Raw genomic sequence first — 18,380 nt, forward strand, 5'->3', positions numbered from 1 at the left:
GATGACTCATAACTACCAGTAAATCCAGTTCCATGGGATCTGATTCTTCTGGCCTCCATGGGCACTGCATATATACACATGTACACAAACATACATGCAAGTAAAACACATACACATAAAACAGTAAAATAAATTTAAAATAAATAAGTTTAAAACTAAAACAAACAAAATAAACCCAACAAGCTCTCAATTAGTTCACTGAAGTGGAAACCTGAAGTATACCTGGAGCCAACGCTTTTTATAAGGAATTGCGGACCTGTGTCATTTGTGGTTTCTTTTCAACTACAACTATCACCAAGGCCAGACAGAGAAAGTTCTAAGTGCTGAATCTGAGCACCAAATTAGCACACGCTTTTTAAGTAAAGTAGAATGGGCTAGCACCACAATGGAATGGTTAGCCCTTAGTCACTTAACTTCAGAAGTCTGAAGGACAAAAAACGTTTCCCAGTTGTTAGGGTTAAGATGTGAACCAGTACCAAGCACAGTGCTGTCCTGAGACACAGGAACTGTCAAGAGATACCTGATATAGCAGTTATTTTTAAACCCACCCCAACATATCTATCAACTAATTCTGTTCTCTTCAGAGTTGAAGCAAACTCTTAAGCAAGTCAGTGAGTACCTCGTAAGGCTGTGTACATCACGTACTTGACATCAGTTAACCATGAAAAAACCTACATCCCAGCATAATACATACAGGACAGTGCTATCCCCAAACTCATGATGAACACATACACATGCACACCAAAAATCTTAACAGGAGAAAACAAAGTCTGATTTCTAACAAACTGTATTTCTCAAGAAATAACCCAAGGGCGAGACCGATGGCGCAGCTGGTCCAGTTCCCAGCATAAGCATGGTGGCTAACAATCATTTGTTATTCCAGCCCCAGAGGATCTGATGTTCTCTTCTGGCTTCTGAGAGCACTGCATGCAGGTGGTACACAGATGCACACAGGCAAAACACTCATACACATGAAATAAAAATAAAATCTTAAAAGTTTTAAAAATAACCAGTCAAAATGATTTTCTATATACATTTTTTATTAAAATCATGGCACTTACTATTAACAGCAGAAATATTCATGATTCACATCCAGAAGCAATTAACATTCCTTTTTACAAATGAAGTAAAAAAAATCTAACATGTTCTGTATGTAAGCCCTTAATTGCATAAACTATATTTAGCATCATTTACAGCCAGTGCACTTACGTAAGCTATTCTTTCCTTTCTTTAACTTTATGCAAAAGAATATGTTAAATATGTATGCTAGGCCCCTTGAACATTAGGAAAATTAAATGTCAGTTCTTAATCACTCATGAGGACAGTACAAGCTGATAATTCCCTTTGTAAACTTCTGCATATCACCTCAACAACTTGAGCAATTTTAATGTGCATAAAGTAAAAATGTTTAGAACCCACTAAGTGCCATAGTGAAAGAAAGTTGGGTTTTTTTCGCTGCAGCACCTTTAGACAAAAGATTTCATCCTGTTCACCCACACTATACAAATTATGACATCTGTGGAAAATATGTACACAAACTCTAACGTTCTTTTGCTAAGTGTCATGTTGGGAAGCTGTCTTAGAAGCAAATTCTGGTAGTATGAACCAGCACTCTGAGACTTCCATAGGTAATCTTCATGAGTCAGGAAGTCAACAAACACAAGGTATAAAAACTTAAAATAAGGATGGAAAGTGCACCCAGTGCACTCCCAGGACCATCTTCACACTCTTAGTCAAGTAATAGTCAGGATTAAATACTGTACCACTTTAAATGTCCAACTAAAGACTCAAAACTGCAACAAATTCATAATCAGATCCAGCTGATAAGAAAATAATGCATCTAAAAGTGTTCACTTAGGAATAAGGCCCCCAAACCTCTCATATGTCCAAATCAGTCTGTCCAGTGTTTCTTTAACTACTTCAAAAACATGTCTAAAAACATAAAATTAACTCCCTCCTGACCAGAGGCATGTGCAGACTCTTATCTAACAAACTGCTAAGCTTTGGTTACATAAAGTGCAGTTCAATAATGTGCCACCCAATTTGTTTAAACACACCTGGAAACTCTGTGGCTCACTGCCATCCTCAAAATCGGTTTTCAATTCTGTTACAGTTTCTGTTAAGAGTCATACAGCTTCAAAATGCTCCTAGAACATTCTGTTGTGTGCTTCACAATTCCTAGACACTGGCGATGGAGCTGAATGAATGCAGCGATTTGTGTTTGTGCTATAACACATTCAAGAGCTGGCTCTGCTTTTTTCTTTATGTTCATACCTTTTGTTGTATAAAATTTTCAAGTTTTATGATGATACAGGCAGTACATTCCATCACCCTCATGGCAACCTCAGATGTGAACCTGTCATTGGGGATCTGTGGAAAAGGAAGCAAGTCAGGGTATCTTGTTTTCAAGCTGTCTACACCATAAGCTTCCAATGTGTGCACGTCGTTTGTCAGCCCTTCCAGCTGCTGACTGTACTCCTCTATCTTTTGTGCAAGTGCAGTTGGCTTTACATCTTTATCAGATTTCCCCCTGACGGCATAGTCGGCTGCGATCAAAGCTAGCTTGGTGGAAAGGTAACACTTGAAGCACACCCATTCATTGGCATTTTTGTGAAGGTCATTCCTGGCAGCTGAGAAGTTTGCTCTGGCTTGTCTTAACCATCTCCGGGCTTCCACTGGATTGCCCACAGACTTGAAGGTAGGAGGAACAAAGAACCTTTGAGAGTATGTCTGTCCAGCAGAGGGAGGGCATTTCTCTTTACTTTGCTGTTGCCTTTCAGATTTATGACTTGTGGCTTCTTGATTCCACGAAGTATAAAATCTTTGAAATGAGTACTTGTCTGACTGAAATCGGGATGTAGAGGTTGAAAATGTCCTTCTTGAAGTTCTGTCTGCATTTTGATCCAGAAAAGCCTGTTTTTCTAATCTGTTGATTTCATTCTGCAGATGCTTGAACACTTCATTAGCAATATCATGATTTTCTGGATTTTTGTCAGGGTGCCACTTCAAATACAAGCGTCTAATGATCTTCTTCCGTTCTGATTCTGGAAGCTTCCAAGCTTGCTCTACCACTGATGTCACCTCTTTTAAGATTTCTGGTAAAGCATTCACCTTGAGCTTTCTGGGAGAGTGGTGTTTGGAGGAGGGAGATTTGTGGCTCTCCTTGCCAGAGAAAAGAGGAGGGATGCTTCTCAGACCGGGAGTCAGGAATTCTGTGGGGCTTGTTGGTGTGGTGGGAGCACTGTCTCTGTTTTGGGAGCTTTCATCAGGCCTTGAGAACTTGTACAGATCAAGAGAGCTGACTATCTTATATTCACTGTAGCCAATATCAATCTGATAGATTTTTCCTAAGAAACTAGTATTGTCAGCATCTTCTCTTTCAACTTCTTGCACAATAATTGCATATGTGTATGTTGGCTGGTATGACCCATAGATATCACCACCTTCAGCATCCACAAGGTACCCAACATATTCTCCAGGATAAAAAACATTCATTGGATCCATAAGTAGTGTATAATGGATCTCAGCAGGTATTGGTGTGCCAGGCATGGGAAGTTCTAGCTTTGATGGCTCAGAGGAGTCATATTTCACCCCTAAACTGTCAAGTTTCTCACTGATCCTATAAATGTCATTGCATCCCAGCATAGCAATTAAGTATGACGTGTCAGAAATCAAATTGTCAGTTGCTGATTTAAGAGTCATCGCTAAGGCTAGCAGAAAGTTAATGTCTTTACTGTCTGAATGCTGGATGTAGAGCAAGATGACTGCATTGCCAAACCGCTTTAGAAAAGCGAAAGTTTCACTCCTGCTATGGGGAATGGGATTAAAACCTTTAACCCTTAATGTCGTCTGAAGCTTTTCAAAACAGGAAACTTTCAGCCCTTCTCTTAGAGCTTTGCAAAGCCTGATGGCTTTTTCTTCATTGGCCAGGAAAGCATTATCATTTTCATGCTTCATGATTCTAATGAGTCCTGTGATGAACTGCTCTGAAGACAAGAGAAGCTGCAGTCTTCCCTGAAGAGAGCACAATGCACCAAACTGGCACACTTTAGGGGTCTCCTCATCGAGCTGCTCTTCAAGTATACTGCTCAGCAGACGAGGTCGGAGCTTTTGAGGGAAGAGCATTATCAGCTTAGTGTGAAACCCGTGGTCTTTCCCTAAGTAGCACTGGCTAAGATCAACCAGCATCTGCACGCCAATATTACCCTGGATTCTACTTTTATAATGTGGCGCATCGTCGAACACCAAGATGCTTGACTTCACCAACCTACCATCCTGGCTTGGAAGGTAGAGTGCGAGGTCCCGGGCATTCTCCAGATCACTCCTCACCTTGACTGAATCATTTTGTAGACTCTTGAATAGACCAGAAACCACTCTTTTAACTGTACGCATTTCATTAGGATCTAACTGCTTTCCTTCAGAGTTTTTGAATATTCGGCTTAATACTTCAACATATTGCTTAGTTGAAATGATATCTTCAGTGCCTAAATGTTTGAACAGCTGATGAAAAGTGCCAAGCTCTAAAGGCAGCTTGTACAGATAAGGTTTAAAATCAGCCTCATATTCCAGGTTTATCACCACTTCCTCAGGCTTCAGAAGTTTCCAGCCATCTTCTACCATTACGAAGGCCACACCCCGAAGCTGAAAACGAAACTCTCGTTTTTCTGCACTGAGAAATTCATATATGCTCCTTAGGACCTTTGCTCTAGTTTTTACCATTTCTTCATCCAAAGTTGTTATGTTGCATATGTTTCTGCAATTATTGATGACCTTATCAAGAGGGGGGTCCAGGTTAACATTAAGCATATTTAAAACTTGTTCAAGCTGTTCCTGTGGAGCAAGGTCACTGCCTTCTTGTTCTTTGATGCTCAATGGTGTGGCTTTCTCTGGAAGAATAGGGCAAGATGTCCATAGTAGCTGGAGTACATCACATTGCTTGAACTTTGGATTCACTTGTGCTCCATTGAACTTTATGAGAGGAAGTGTTCCATTTACCTCCTGGTACTGAGGGTGAAATCGAATGTACTCAGCAGGGGCCCGTTCAGGACACAAGAATGGTATTAAGGACAGTTCTTTCAGAAAGTTTCCAGATAACAAATCCATTCGTTCTTGGAATATGTGATGGAGGAGGATGTCAACTGTATTTTGCAGTGTTTCTTTAGACCAGTTTTCTGTATTTGCCCTCACACTGATTTCCTTGGCAAACTGTAATAATTGCTGCTGGGAAAGCACATACTTTAGTCCAACATTTCTCAAGAATTCTACCCAGGATGTCATAAATGCAACTTGATTTTTAGGTTTTATTACTTGTTCCAATTTTTTAAAGAACTCTTTAGGAATAAATAATTTTTCAGGAAGCATAACTTCAAAAACTTTCACAGTTCTATCATAGAAATGTTTCGCTTGCTTTAGTCGATTGTTGGCATCATGGATAATCAATAAGCTTTCCAGTTTCTCAAAAAGTTGCTCCTTAATCTCTGACAACTCCTCAATGCTTGCCAATCGATTTTTCAGATAGATCAAGTGCTCTAATTTTGCATCATAAGAGAGATTTTCAATTTTTGGCAGAAGATGTTTCAAATAAACCTCTAGATCATCTACTGGCACACAGCCAAGTACCTCATACAGTTCTTTCAAATGTACCTTTTCTTCAAGAAATGCAGATGATGATGATTGTGTCCATTTTTCCACTTCAGCTGAAGGAATACTTTTGGTAAGCACATAGCATGTTCCAAATTTTGCAATGCTCATATAGCGGCCACTGATGGATTTGTAGCAGGGAAGGGACTTTAAAATTTTTATGTCATCTTGGGACATCAAGTGACTCAAATTACAGTTAAAATACATCAAAAGTGCCTCAAAATCATTTTCCACTAGTTTTTCAGTTCTAAATGTTGAAGTCTGAACCATATAATGTACAGCCTTCAAGATGCTTGCAGGACTATCTATGTTTGCTGTGTGGCATGACAACAGAGGAACCAATGCACTGTCTTTAGAGCAGATTTTGTTCAAAGCCAGCTGAATACAGCCAGCTTTCATCAGAGCATGAAAAACCTTATCACTCTGAGCATTCGGGAACACAGCAATGTGCATGAGGCTCAGGGGAATCAGCACATCTCCCTCAGGAACCACAAGCTGACTGGATGACACAGTGAACTTTGTTCCTGGAAGCAATGCCCAGTCTTTAAGGATGTCAATAATGACATCAAATGCTGGCTTTGGTTCTTCTTGATCATCCGTCACACTTACTGATTCACTGATAAAATGCCATGCATTCTTAAGCCAAGATTCACTGGCAAAATTGTCTTTCCACTTTGCACAGTTTTTGGTCTTATACTCACGAGGCAACACAGAAGAGAGTAAGTCGGCAAAGCTGGAAATGTCAAACACTTTTGCAACTTTGCAGTTCAACAAAACACTACTGTATTTCAAGTATAAGGTATTCATAAACAAGTCTTTACGTGATGGAATTAATTCATGGTATGTTGTTAGAAACTTAGGTCGTTTACCATCAAAAATCTGCAAGACACTGTCCAGTGTAATGAGCAGGGGCAGTCCCTCAACTTCAAACTCACTTTCTTCAGCATCTTTAAAACAGTAATCAACTAGAAGTTTTAAACTGTGAAAAAGTTTTAGGTTAGTTTGCTGAAGACGACAAGGCAGCTTCCCAATATGGCAATTAGTATCAGGAGAAGAGAAAGTCATTAAGAAGGACCTAACATCAGCAGGAGTCACATAGCTAACAGGGATATCCGCATCTACAAGGCAGTGGTAAAGGTTAGCAGTTTCATCACAGTTATAAACCAAGTTGAAACCAATTTCTAAAAGCAGGTGCTTCAGTCTGTAGACATTCTCTGCGACTGTTTTTCGAGTTGTGATGTTATAATCTGCATTTTTAAGATGTTGTAATTCATCCTGTAGCAAGTTATCAAAAAATGGTCTAGTTTTATTTGAAGTAGACATATTGATCCAAGTAATTATGACTGCAGAGTGCAAATCAGAGCCATCAATATTTGGAGCCCGAACAACAGGCAAAAGACGTTTCATGTCTTCATGAATGCAACTGTAAAGTGCTTTTACTAAACAATATAAATCTGGCTGCAGATCCAGCCTGTTAACTGGAAAGAAGGACAGAAACTTCTTTAATGTGTCCTTTACAACATGAATGGGTGTGTTCTGTAAAACTGATAATGTTGGGTCAGAACCAGGGAAATACCGTTTTTTTAACTGGATTAATAATTCAACATATGCAGGTGCTATTAAGGCTGTCATTAAACTATTATTCCAATCACTGCGAACACCAACCCCATTATCATCACGCCACAAGTTTCTTCTGGCTGAATCTAGAGCAAAGTGGCCGTTCACATGAAATGGCAGTCCTGTCTCCAAAGAGAGAGGCAGAAAGCAGAAGGCTCTGTGGGGCTTTTTATAATTGTGAGTGATGCAGGCAGCTACTCCACCACGTGGGAAGAGGGTGATATCTTGGTTCTTGTGAGCTGATATAACACTCTTAGATACTTTATCCATACTTGAAAATCCTGATCTATTACAGATGAGCCATGTGGTCAGATTTCCTTCAGAATCCTCAGTATCCATAGTGTAGGTTATTTGTTGAACTGGTATGTCCTTGAGCTGTCTCTTTTTAGTAACACTGTCAATTACAGAGGCATGGAACTGCTTCCTTTTCAACCGGTCTCCATCAGTGATCTTGCCTTTTACTGAATAAAGCACATTCAGACCTCCTGTGGCCTTATCTATCTCACAAATAGATATTTTTTCCATGTGGTTGAGAAACATTAGAAGTTCTGCCCCATCAGACCGTAATTTGTCCAAAAGATTCTGGACCATTCTGTCTGATGATGGAACTGAAGAAATTTCTGAAACTTGCGCCATTTCTGCATTACGCAGAGGAAATCTAAACATTGTACAATTGTCCAATTTAAAGTGGTTTCCCAAGTAAAGATCTAGAACATCTGAGAACTGAGTTCTAAAGTCTGCATCCAAATCTCTAAACATGCGCCCAGGGCTAACTGATGTGGCTCCTGGTGCATATCTGGCATGGGGATCAAAAATACACAGGATGTCATTGCCAGAAATAAAAGAAGGGCAGTCTGTAATGTGATACACAGAATTGAATCCAATTCCATATTGTCCTGTTTTGCAAGGATTTCCTTCTTTGGTGCCTTTCCCAAGATTCTGAATTCCTCTAACATCATCCTCTGTAAATGGCTGGTTGTTGTAAACACACAGTGCTGGCCCTTGCAGTGGGGCCCACTTATCATCAAATATTCGGTCAACAGGATGCTGTCTAGGATCAAACACAAAACAGATCTCTGTGGCCTTAGCATCGTCAGCATTTTGAAGAAGCTCTTTCAGCATTTCCTTTTCTGAAGGATAAGCATTGAGAATGCTCTTAATTCTGCTGGTCAGTTTTTCTTTCTGCCCAAATTCTGTACCTAGAGCTGTAAAACAGATGTTGGATGCGTATCTTTCTAAGGCTTTATGTCTCTTTGGTATTGCACCAAGTTTTACAGCTACTTCCCGGGGTATGTCAGCATGGCAATACTTAACAGTGGAATCCTTTACTTTTATCCAGGGACAGTCATTGTAGCATAATGACTTAGCAGGGAGCAGGAGCAGATTAGTATCTGGCAGTAATATTTTGCCATAATTTTTCTCACAGAATTCTTGTCTCTTTTCTCTAATGAGACTCCAGATTCCTTCACTGATTATTCGTCGGCAAAGCTGAAAATTCTCTTCTGTTATTTGTTTTTTACCTCTTTCTTGATCAATAGACTCCAAAACTAGGGCAAAATCTTCAACAGTAAACGATTGCCGCACACCCACACTTTCAAAAAGCTCACGGAAATTATTTTTATACTTGTTAGGTAACTGATAAAGGTATGGTGCTGCTTCAAAATTCAAATGAAAAGAAACCTTTTCGGACTCAACATATACATTCTCAACCAGAATGAAACAAAATGGTTTTAGCTTTTCAATAACTGTTGTCTTGGCAATTTCATTCTGCAATATTGCTTCATGGAGGTACTTGTAACAAGCATTGGTGATATTTTCCTGGTACAATGTAATACCATCATCAACTGATTTTGCAACTTGCTTCAACTGGTTTATTACTAGATCAACTGTTGGCTTCTTTAGTAAACCTAAAAACTCTTTAACAGCCAATGACACTGAACCACAGCCTCTAAAGGAATGGGAATTTTCATTGAGAATTGGTTGCAAAAGACAGACTATATCTTGATATTCAGCTGTGTAAAGATCAGTTGCTGCAAACATGGTTTCAGGCTTAAAACTGTTCCCTTTCCATTCCAAGGAAAAACCTGCTGGCTTTGTTAGAAATGGGAGGAAGGGAATTGTTTGATATTTTGCAGCAAAATCCTTTGCTCTAGGATCTCTAATTTTTAGCTTCTCATCAATAAGGCTTAGTAGAATACTACTCCTTAAGCAGGCAGCAGCATGGTCACTTTTATTAATCTCAGCTACGGACTCTGCACGCTCTAGCATGTCATCCCACAAAATATCATCTTTTGCCATGCCTAACTGAACGAGCTTAATCAAAATAATAGGATTGAGGTAATCCTGTGTGGAGCCATAAGGGAATCTCCCATCCTTAGTATCAAATAACTTTGCAACCCGTCCTTCAGGATGGATCAGTCTTGAAGGCAAAACTAAAGGATGGCCATCCAGGGAGCAAGGAACACAAGGAGTAACACGAAGAATTCCTGAGAACTCATCAAGTTTCTCATTTAGGACAAAATTCATCAGAGGATCTCTAAGTTCTGCTTCAATTTCCTGAATATTAGGAAAGAAGACTTCTGAAAAGAACTGTTTCTCTGAAAATGTATTTTCCAGCAGTATCTGTTTACAGCCAGCCTCTTCAAATCCTACTTTTACTGAAGAAGGAAGCTCAACAGCACAGAGGTTTTTGGATCCTGTTTTCTTGAGGTACTTCAGAAATATTTTGAAGGCTGCTGAACCAACATCTTTTCTTTGAAGTATGGAGTCATCTAGAAATCTCACATTCTTCATAGAAACCCACATAGACCCATCAGAGAAGACTCTGGTCAACTCCTTCCCCTTCCCATGAGCTATGTCTTCATAAAATCCTTGACAGATCACAGAGAAGTCATCATGGACCAGATCAGGATCGGGCCACACAGCATAGTAAGTATAATCAGTCAGTTCACCAGCAGTGGCTAGGTCCCGTAAGACGCTGAGTGCCTGTAAGTAAGCTTTCACAATGACATGCCTCATGAATGTGGTATTCCATCGACCTTTTGTATCTGTCTTCCAGATTTCTTTCCTATTTGAAGTAACAGCAAAGCACCCATTGATGTGAATTGGCAACCCTGTTTTTATTCGTAGAGGTAAATAGCAAAACACTTCTCCTATGTGTGGTTTCACGGTCCACTTCTGCTCCTGGGTTTCATGCAAAAGAACCCCTACTGCCCCACAAGGAACCAGCCCTAATCTTCTTCCACTTTCATTCAAGGAAAACTTGAGAGCTTCCCCTGTATCCATACATGTGCATATAAGCCATGTGGTACAATCTACTGTCTTTTGTGGCAACTCATCAGATGGCTTTTTTGATTGGCCAGATTTAGCCATTTCAAAGAGAGTAGCTGGGTCATCATCTGGACCTCTAAACAGTGGTGACTGTAAATCAGCAATCCTCCTAAACACATGGTGAAATTCTTCTACTGTGATCTGAAGAATGCAAGACGACTTTGGCACATCAGTGGGAAGCTTCTTGTTGCTGCTGCTACAAGTCTTCATGAGTTTAGCAGCTTCTTTTAAAACACTTAAAACTGGTGCATTCAATGCTTTGGAAGGACAAACTTTTTTCTTAATTATTATTGTATCTTGTGCTAAGCTAGGATTGGTTTCTTCGATTTTCAAGTATTTCAAATACATTGAGTTTACACTCTGAGTAAAAATGATAAGTCTGTGCCCACAAAGACTAAATTCATCCACTAGGGAGTAAATATCTGCAGTGTTATAACAAGTACTGCTAACTTCACTCACTTTTGCTTCCTGCTGTGTTCTAAAGGACAGTCGAAAAAGAGTTCCATTGTAGCTGTAAGGGGCTTCTACAGCCAAAGGTAACTGACAGCCAAATACATCTATAAATGGTTTGAACTGATTGGGGAATTTCCTAAGTCTTTTCTGCTGCTTACTCCAATTAATTTTGATTCCAGGATTAGATCTATCTTTAATGTGTTTGCTGATATGATTTATGTTTGGATCAAACATTATCATAAATTCTCTGCTCATAATGATGGGAATGTCAGTAATGTGATACACCGAATTAAAACCAAGACCAAATTTCCCAACCTTGTCAACCTCTCCCCTTTTTAAAGATTCTCCTAACCTGGTTATGTTTATGAAATCTGAATCTGAAAATTCAGAATTGTTGAATGACCACAGAGCAGGTCCATGACAAGCTGCCATCCCTGGGTCCAGAAGGTTCTCCCTTATATCCATATTTCTTCTCATATCAATCATGAAGCTGCACTCAGTGGCATTTGCATCATCAGCATTTTGAAGTAGTTCTTTAAAAATATCTGACACGGAAGGGTATTCTTCCAAAATATTTTTAATCCTTACAGTAAGAGGCTCTCTTTGCCCTGACTGCTCAAACCCCATGTTTTCAGGATTGATCAGTCTTGTACTAAGGCACGGAACTTTTAGCCATTCTGCAGTTTTCATGGGTATGTCCTCATGTACCAAAATGATTGGTTCTACTGAATCTTCAAGCAAGTCATTGAGGTCATCAACTTTGATGTCACAATAACAGCATTCATGAATTGGCTTCATGACAAGTTTGGAAGGATTTTTGCTGTGATAAATAGGAACTGGTGTATTAGGGCTTGCTGGAATCTGATTGCTATATAGCCATCTCATAATATTCAACATGAGATGAAGATTTTGTTTACTTTCTTCTTCACTCAACTCCTGGTCACTTTTGAGATAAACTTTCTGAATGACCATGGAAATATGATCTGATGTCAACTCTTCTATTGAGCCACAAGCCTTGAACAGCTGGTGGAATTTTGCCATGGTTTTAGGCACATTATATAAATAAGGCTGAAGATCCAGATCATGGATTGGCTTTATCACAGCCTGGGCAAGAGGACAAAAGTTTTTGCCAGTCCAAACCCATGGGAATTTCAAGGCTTTAAAAGAATCCTTCCCTTCACTCAGATGATCATGCATGAACCCATAAATTTCAAGCAAAATATGTTGGAACTGATAGTAATCTTCATCACTAAAGGTTTTTGAAGTATACCAGTCAACAACAGTTTTAAAGTGTTTTAAGACAGCACTGAGAGTAGGCTTTGTGAAGATGCTGAGCGCCTTCTGCAAGTTCACATGAACACTTTCAACAAGAGGAAGTGAGGAGCCCACTAGAACTGCATGCATTGCATCACACATATCTGGGGGAGCACATAGATTACAGAGATCCCCTTTCCAGACTAAGGAACCTGGATAATTTGGAGGTCTTTCCTTGCAGGCTGGAACCCATTTTATTTTCTTCAATGTCATCTTCCCTTCAGAAGACTGTAAGAGTGTATGGTTTTTATTTAAGACCAGTAAGAGTGTTTTGGCTTTCTTCAAGAGAACATCCTGATTCTGACAGGAACTGACCTGTAAAGCTTCAATTTTTTTTGCCACTTGTACAACATCTTTCTCTTTTAGGCTGGCTTCATTTTTTAAGCCGATCTGTCTTAAGGAGTGAAGGATATCTGGTGAGGTAAAAATTGCAGGTGGAAAACAGGCTTCTTCTTCATTATAAAAGAGATCCCTTAGTACTTCTATATCAGGATCGAAGAGATCAGCAGCTGCTACCACATGCTCTTGGGACATAGGAATGAATTTTAGTGGTATTAACCAATCAAGCACATCTGAATTCTCATTTTTAAGAGAGGATAGATTCTCAAGGATCCACAGCATAAGATGTGTTACCTCTTCTTGTGTATAAAATGCATTTCCAATATCTTTTAAAACAAATTTTAAACAGTTTGTAGTCTTTAATTTTTCAATTTTCAACATGTTTGCCAAACGAATGGTGGCTTCATCACTACTGTCTATTACTGAAAGTGATAGCCGTAGATCTGTTGGAAGCTTGGCGGTATGATCCAAAACTTTACATCCTTTTAATTTTGTGTAAGAGGAAATTCCTTGATCAGATGAGTGATTAATTCTTTTGAATATTGCCAATTCTTGAATTATTCTTTTCTCTTTCTCAGTGACATCACTTAAGCTGGCCAAAAACCTCCTTAGAGCATCTTTGTGGGTTGGAAGTAATGATGCTATTTGATTACACAACTTCTGTAGAGGTATCTTCTCCATTATCTGCAAGATAGCACTCGGTAGTGGGGAATGAATGTATTTTTTAACAAGCGGATGCTGAATAGAGGTATCTAGTCTTTTCAGGACAATCCCTCCAAGTTTTTGTACAATATCTGCTAAGAATTCTGGAAGCTGAGCTTCTGTTTCATCATCTAAAATGATGACTGATGGGATCCTGAGTCTAATGAGTTCCACACACGTCTGATCTTCATCCAGTATAGTTCTGGGGATAAGTGGCATCTCATCAAATAAAGTCAAATCCTCTGAGAAATGTATATATAGATTCTTCCAAACCATCTTAAGCCATGAAATGGATGGGTGATGTTTGTCTTCACTAAATGGATACCACTGAACTACCAACTCCCGACCGGGCCAAAATGTATTCATTACTTCTTTAATAAGACGTGCAAATCGCTCTGGATTTAGAAGCTGCAGCTGAGTACATGGTCTTCCTGTAGATCACACACAGAAATGTTATACACAATTCTACTTTAAACTCTTCTAGTCTCAAATTTAAGATGCACTAGAAAGCTGCTTAAAGAAAATGCAATCTCCAGTATAAGTAGACTAAAATAATTTTAAGATAATGATAGTCTATACAGAAACTCATACTTATAATAACCTCTAAGAGAAGTCATTCTCTCCACAAAGTACTTATTTTAAGTAAATATACAAAGGTCATAAAATATGAATTCAAAAAAATACCTAGTGTTCTGCAGATGGAATCAGTAACAACAACAACAACAAAACATGTTTAATGTTTAGTTGTCCACAAGTAAAAGTACCAAAAGTGCAGATAAAATTTACATATTTTTTCATTTAATAGGTAAACATTAATAAGCAGGTCCAACACAAATATGTTTAGGGCTGTTTTGTATTCTCAGCACCTCACCTACGCTGCTGTGTAGGAAGAAGGGCTCAAAGTCAGTCCAGAAGCTGGATCTCTATTTCAGAAGCTAACACTTTCTGAAATGTGGGTAGCAGTGACTCATGGAATTTCCTTTCAGTCTCTAACAGATATGCAACTGGGTGTCAGTTACTGTCTTAGGGTCTTGAACTCACCATTCTGGAAAAACAGACTGTTCTATATAGAGCACAGGTACAGTTCCTCTAAGGTTGCTACTTAAAGTGTGCTCTGCAGAAGTGGGGGATTTCACAGAAATGCTTCAGGGGAACATAACTGAACATGTGGGTGTTGCTGTAAGGGCAGGTATTCTCCCCAGCAAAACAACTCTATTTCTGAAAGCCTGTAAACTAGGAGAGCAATAAAATTCTTTCTTCTTGGGGGAACAGTTGCTTATTTTAATAGATTGCCTAGAAATTAACATTTATTTAAAATGTATTTTAAATGTCAGAGTATTTATGATGTTTAACATCAGTAACAACAAAATAGAAAAGTAACCACATTGCTTTATGTATGAATTTATACATACAGGAAAATAAAAACACCTCAAAATCACTTCTGTGGAAACTAACGTTTATCTTTCCACTATGTGTAAATAACTTCTAGTTCCCTAGGAGCAAATCTGGGAAACACTTTAACAGTATACCTCTGAGGGGTATACTTCAGGCTCTTGGAACTTTTGTATGTAACTTTTTTCCTTGAGACTGTCATGTGAGGTGCAGTATAGGCCTTCTAATGGAAGGTCTGGAGACTCCTGTGTGAACATTTATACTTCAGGGTTAAAAGCTAACCTTCTTCAGTACAAAGTAGCTAGCACTTGGGACTTGAGATTGAAGATACTGTTTTCATGTCATTCCCACATTTCCCTCGCCTCACTCTGGCATGTTTTAATCAAGAAAGGACATCTTTGTTTCAAAGTTTCTGCTTTCTATCCCAACATTACCTGTCATGCTATTTTCAAACCACAGTCATAGAAATCTCAGCAAAGACACACTTTTGAAACTTCAGTGGAGTGATAACATCTGGATTCAGAAACATTTTCAGTTTCTGTGTCATGTAACAGAATATCTCAAGTAATATTTTTAAAGTGAAAATGCTAGTAATATAATCAATACAATTTCTTTGGGCTATGGAGTGAATTAAATTTAATTTATAATAATTTCCTCAAGTGCTTACTGAATAGAACTACCTATGCTAAATATCTAAGTCATAAGTGAAGATATAATTTTAAAGATATAAAAATGTTGAAAATTAAAATTCAGAATACCCAGAAAGCAAAATTTTGACTATGTATCATGTGTGTTCCATGTAAATTGCCAATCACATGCATCTTATAGATAATCCTGCCCAATAACCTTACATACAATTTGGCAATTTACAAAACATATACTTACCTTTAGGAGAGTTACTTGGTATGAATATGTAAATAAAATGTCAAAACACACACACCTCACACTTAGCATGCAACTAACACATCAGTCATGCTTAACTGGAAAAACAATAGGAAGTAAAGGAGAGAGAAAATGCAGAGCAGCACAGACCTAAGCACATGAAGTTTACTCAGGCTTGAGTCCTAAGTTCTAGCTACTGTGTTTATCCCTGAAGTATAAATGTGCACACAGGCATCTCCATGGCCCCCATTAGAAGGCCCTTAAGCACCTCTACTAGGATGAGCAAAACAATTTTTAGGCATTTTAGTAAATGACTTGTGGGCTTTGTGGCTTTCACAGTTAACAGCAAGGTCAAAACACATTTAACTATGCTTCTGAAAACAATGCTCCCAAGGACAGCAAACTATTACCAGGTATGATACTAGAAACAATTTGAACACAACCAGTCTCTACTCAGAGACTGTGCCATTTTTGTTTCTATTTATTCCCATGTCTATGAGCCTTGCTAACCTTGAGAATAAATGCAACATGGTCAGAAAGTAGAAATATCAGTTGGTGTAAAAATTCATTTAACAATAATGTCTTAGTTCCAAATGCTTTAAGTGAACTCCTTCAGAGATGCACGCCATTAGACCATGCTAAATCCAGGTGCTGAGTATAAGGAAGCTCTTTTGCTTTTTGGGTATACATTGGCAATGGCAGCCTTGATGGCTGGGGAGTCCTAATACTGTGCCATTTTACAGGAAATTCAAGTCTTTGTAAATACACACGGCCAAGAAGAGTCCAATTAAATGATGTACTATATGAGTTACATCTTTTTTCCTTTTTGTTTTTTAAAATTTTTATTATTATTTTTACATCCCAACCACAGTATCCTGTCCCTCCTCTCCTCCCAGTCCCTTCTTAGTCACATCTTTAAAAACAAAACAAAAAAAAGAAGAAAAAGAAAAAACCAATGTGGGGACTTGGGGGAAATAAAGGAAAAGGCGGCCCAGTGCTGACCAGGCAGGACTTCACCTGCACTCACCTCTAGATGTGGTGCTGTAGGCCCTGGGCCTTTCGGAAGCATCTTATTGGCTCTAATGGCCCAAATGCTTCCCAGAAAGTCTGTACTGATGCTCTGCCATGGACACCTTGGCTTTGGCCTTTGGTTGTTGCTGTCCTTGTAATACAACAGGTCTCATGCAAGTTAGGCAAAACCCTATTACTGAGTGATATCCCAACCCTCCTTTTACTCCTTTCTTCATAGATTCTAAGTTGTTCAGGCTGGCCTTGAACTCACTTTGTATAATCTTCCTACCTTAGCCTTGAAACAGCTGGTATTACAGACCTATACTATCAGGCTTGGCTTGGGCTTGATGATCCATAGCAACAGAGATTCAGTAACCAAAATGGGGCAGTCCCTAGGGCGGGCGCTAACAGGACAGCTTCTTACATCATGGCTTTGCTGCCTCTTTTACTACACCTTCCCAATACAAGAGCTATTGATAAGGCATTAGATACTCTTAATATGAAGTAGAAGCCAATTTTAATGTTGATAGAAATTATCACTCTAATAATGACTTAGGTCCTAATTTTACATATATATTAATGTATAATTTGCCTCAAAGAATCTGTATAAAAACAATTTCTATAAAGCAAATCTTGAGTCATTTAAATTTTCAAGTAACACATGAACTTTGGAAAATAATAATAAAGGAATTTATTAAGACAAAACAAAAAGGATGGGCAATCAATAAAATGACACAGTTGGTACTGTAAGATCAGCTGACTATCCCTAACGATAGGAGACTGGCCACTTTGGTGTTCCTTGCAGCTTGGACAGGGGCTTGCTACTTGCACTAGTCTCTGGGCTACAGTCCTAACAGTTTCCATAATGTACTCCCCTCCTTCATTTCTCCTCTGAGCATTTGTGTGCATAACAGAAATGCAGTCATGCCACTGTCTCCCATACAAATTTCACAAGTGTCTTTTATTTGAGACTAAATAATTATGAAAGTTTTCAAGTCATTTAAATGTGTTTTTTTCTTTTTTTAGAAAATCAGTGTTTGCAATAGCAAAGGCCTGTATTAGTAGTTTCCTCTCTCCTTTAAAAGTTATTTCCAGCAGGAAAGAAAAAAAAAGATTGACAGAATTTCTAGCTAGTTAGGTTAAAAACAAAACAACACAGGATTCATCACACCAACAAATGACAATAAATAAATAAATATGTAAATAAATAAATATGTAAATAGTAAATAAATAAATCAGGTTTCTAATGAACACAACATTCAGTCAGTGATCCTACCTGAATATCCCCAGAGAAGCTGCTGAGCTAGAATATAATTAAATCCATGCTTAGAGAAGCCAGAACTGTCAATATTGCACAAGCTCACTTCAGAAATTACTCTGAATTTTACAGCAATACTGTCTGCAGAATCTCCACACAGCAATATGCAAAAGAAAAGGTGCAAAGCTCCAAATAGTATTTGCATTTAAGGTGTAAAGATCTATTCTGGTGCAAACTAACCCTAAACTATGTAAGAACTGAGACTTAGTTCAGAAAATAGCAAAGAAGGGGAGAGCATGTTTATAAGCACAGATTACACTGTGTTCACAGCAACCTGAAAGCTAACTATGGACTTTTTCACAGGGTATTAGCATAAAACAGAGGGCCTAGAAAGCAACTGAGAAAGGGGGAAATAGAATTTTTATAAGTACTTTAATATTTA

The 18,380-nt window shown here is 38.6% G+C and overlaps 1 protein-coding gene across 3 annotated transcripts in view; it reads right to left on the reverse strand.

Annotated features, from left to right (window-relative positions):
• The window catches only part of Sacs (sacsin molecular chaperone), a 51,804-nt gene that overhangs the window by 9,850 nt on the left and 23,574 nt on the right, over window positions 1-18,380 (reverse strand). For 2 of the 3 annotated variants that reach the window (XM_052191260.1, XM_052191261.1), the window contains one exon: window positions 1,023-13,826. The exons of the other annotated variant lie outside the window; for it this stretch is intronic. In XM_052191260.1, the coding sequence (XP_052047220.1) occupies window positions 2,269-13,826 (11,558 nt within the window). In that variant the 3' untranslated portion in view covers window positions 1,023-2,268. Of the gene's footprint in view, window positions 1-1,022; window positions 13,827-18,380 lie in introns of those variants that run through there. 3 annotated transcript variants of the gene reach the window in all.

Source organism: Apodemus sylvaticus, chromosome 8, assembly GCF_947179515.1.
Source record: "Apodemus sylvaticus chromosome 8, mApoSyl1.1, whole genome shotgun sequence".
Classification (NCBI taxonomy): Eukaryota; Metazoa; Chordata; class Mammalia; order Rodentia; family Muridae; genus Apodemus; species Apodemus sylvaticus.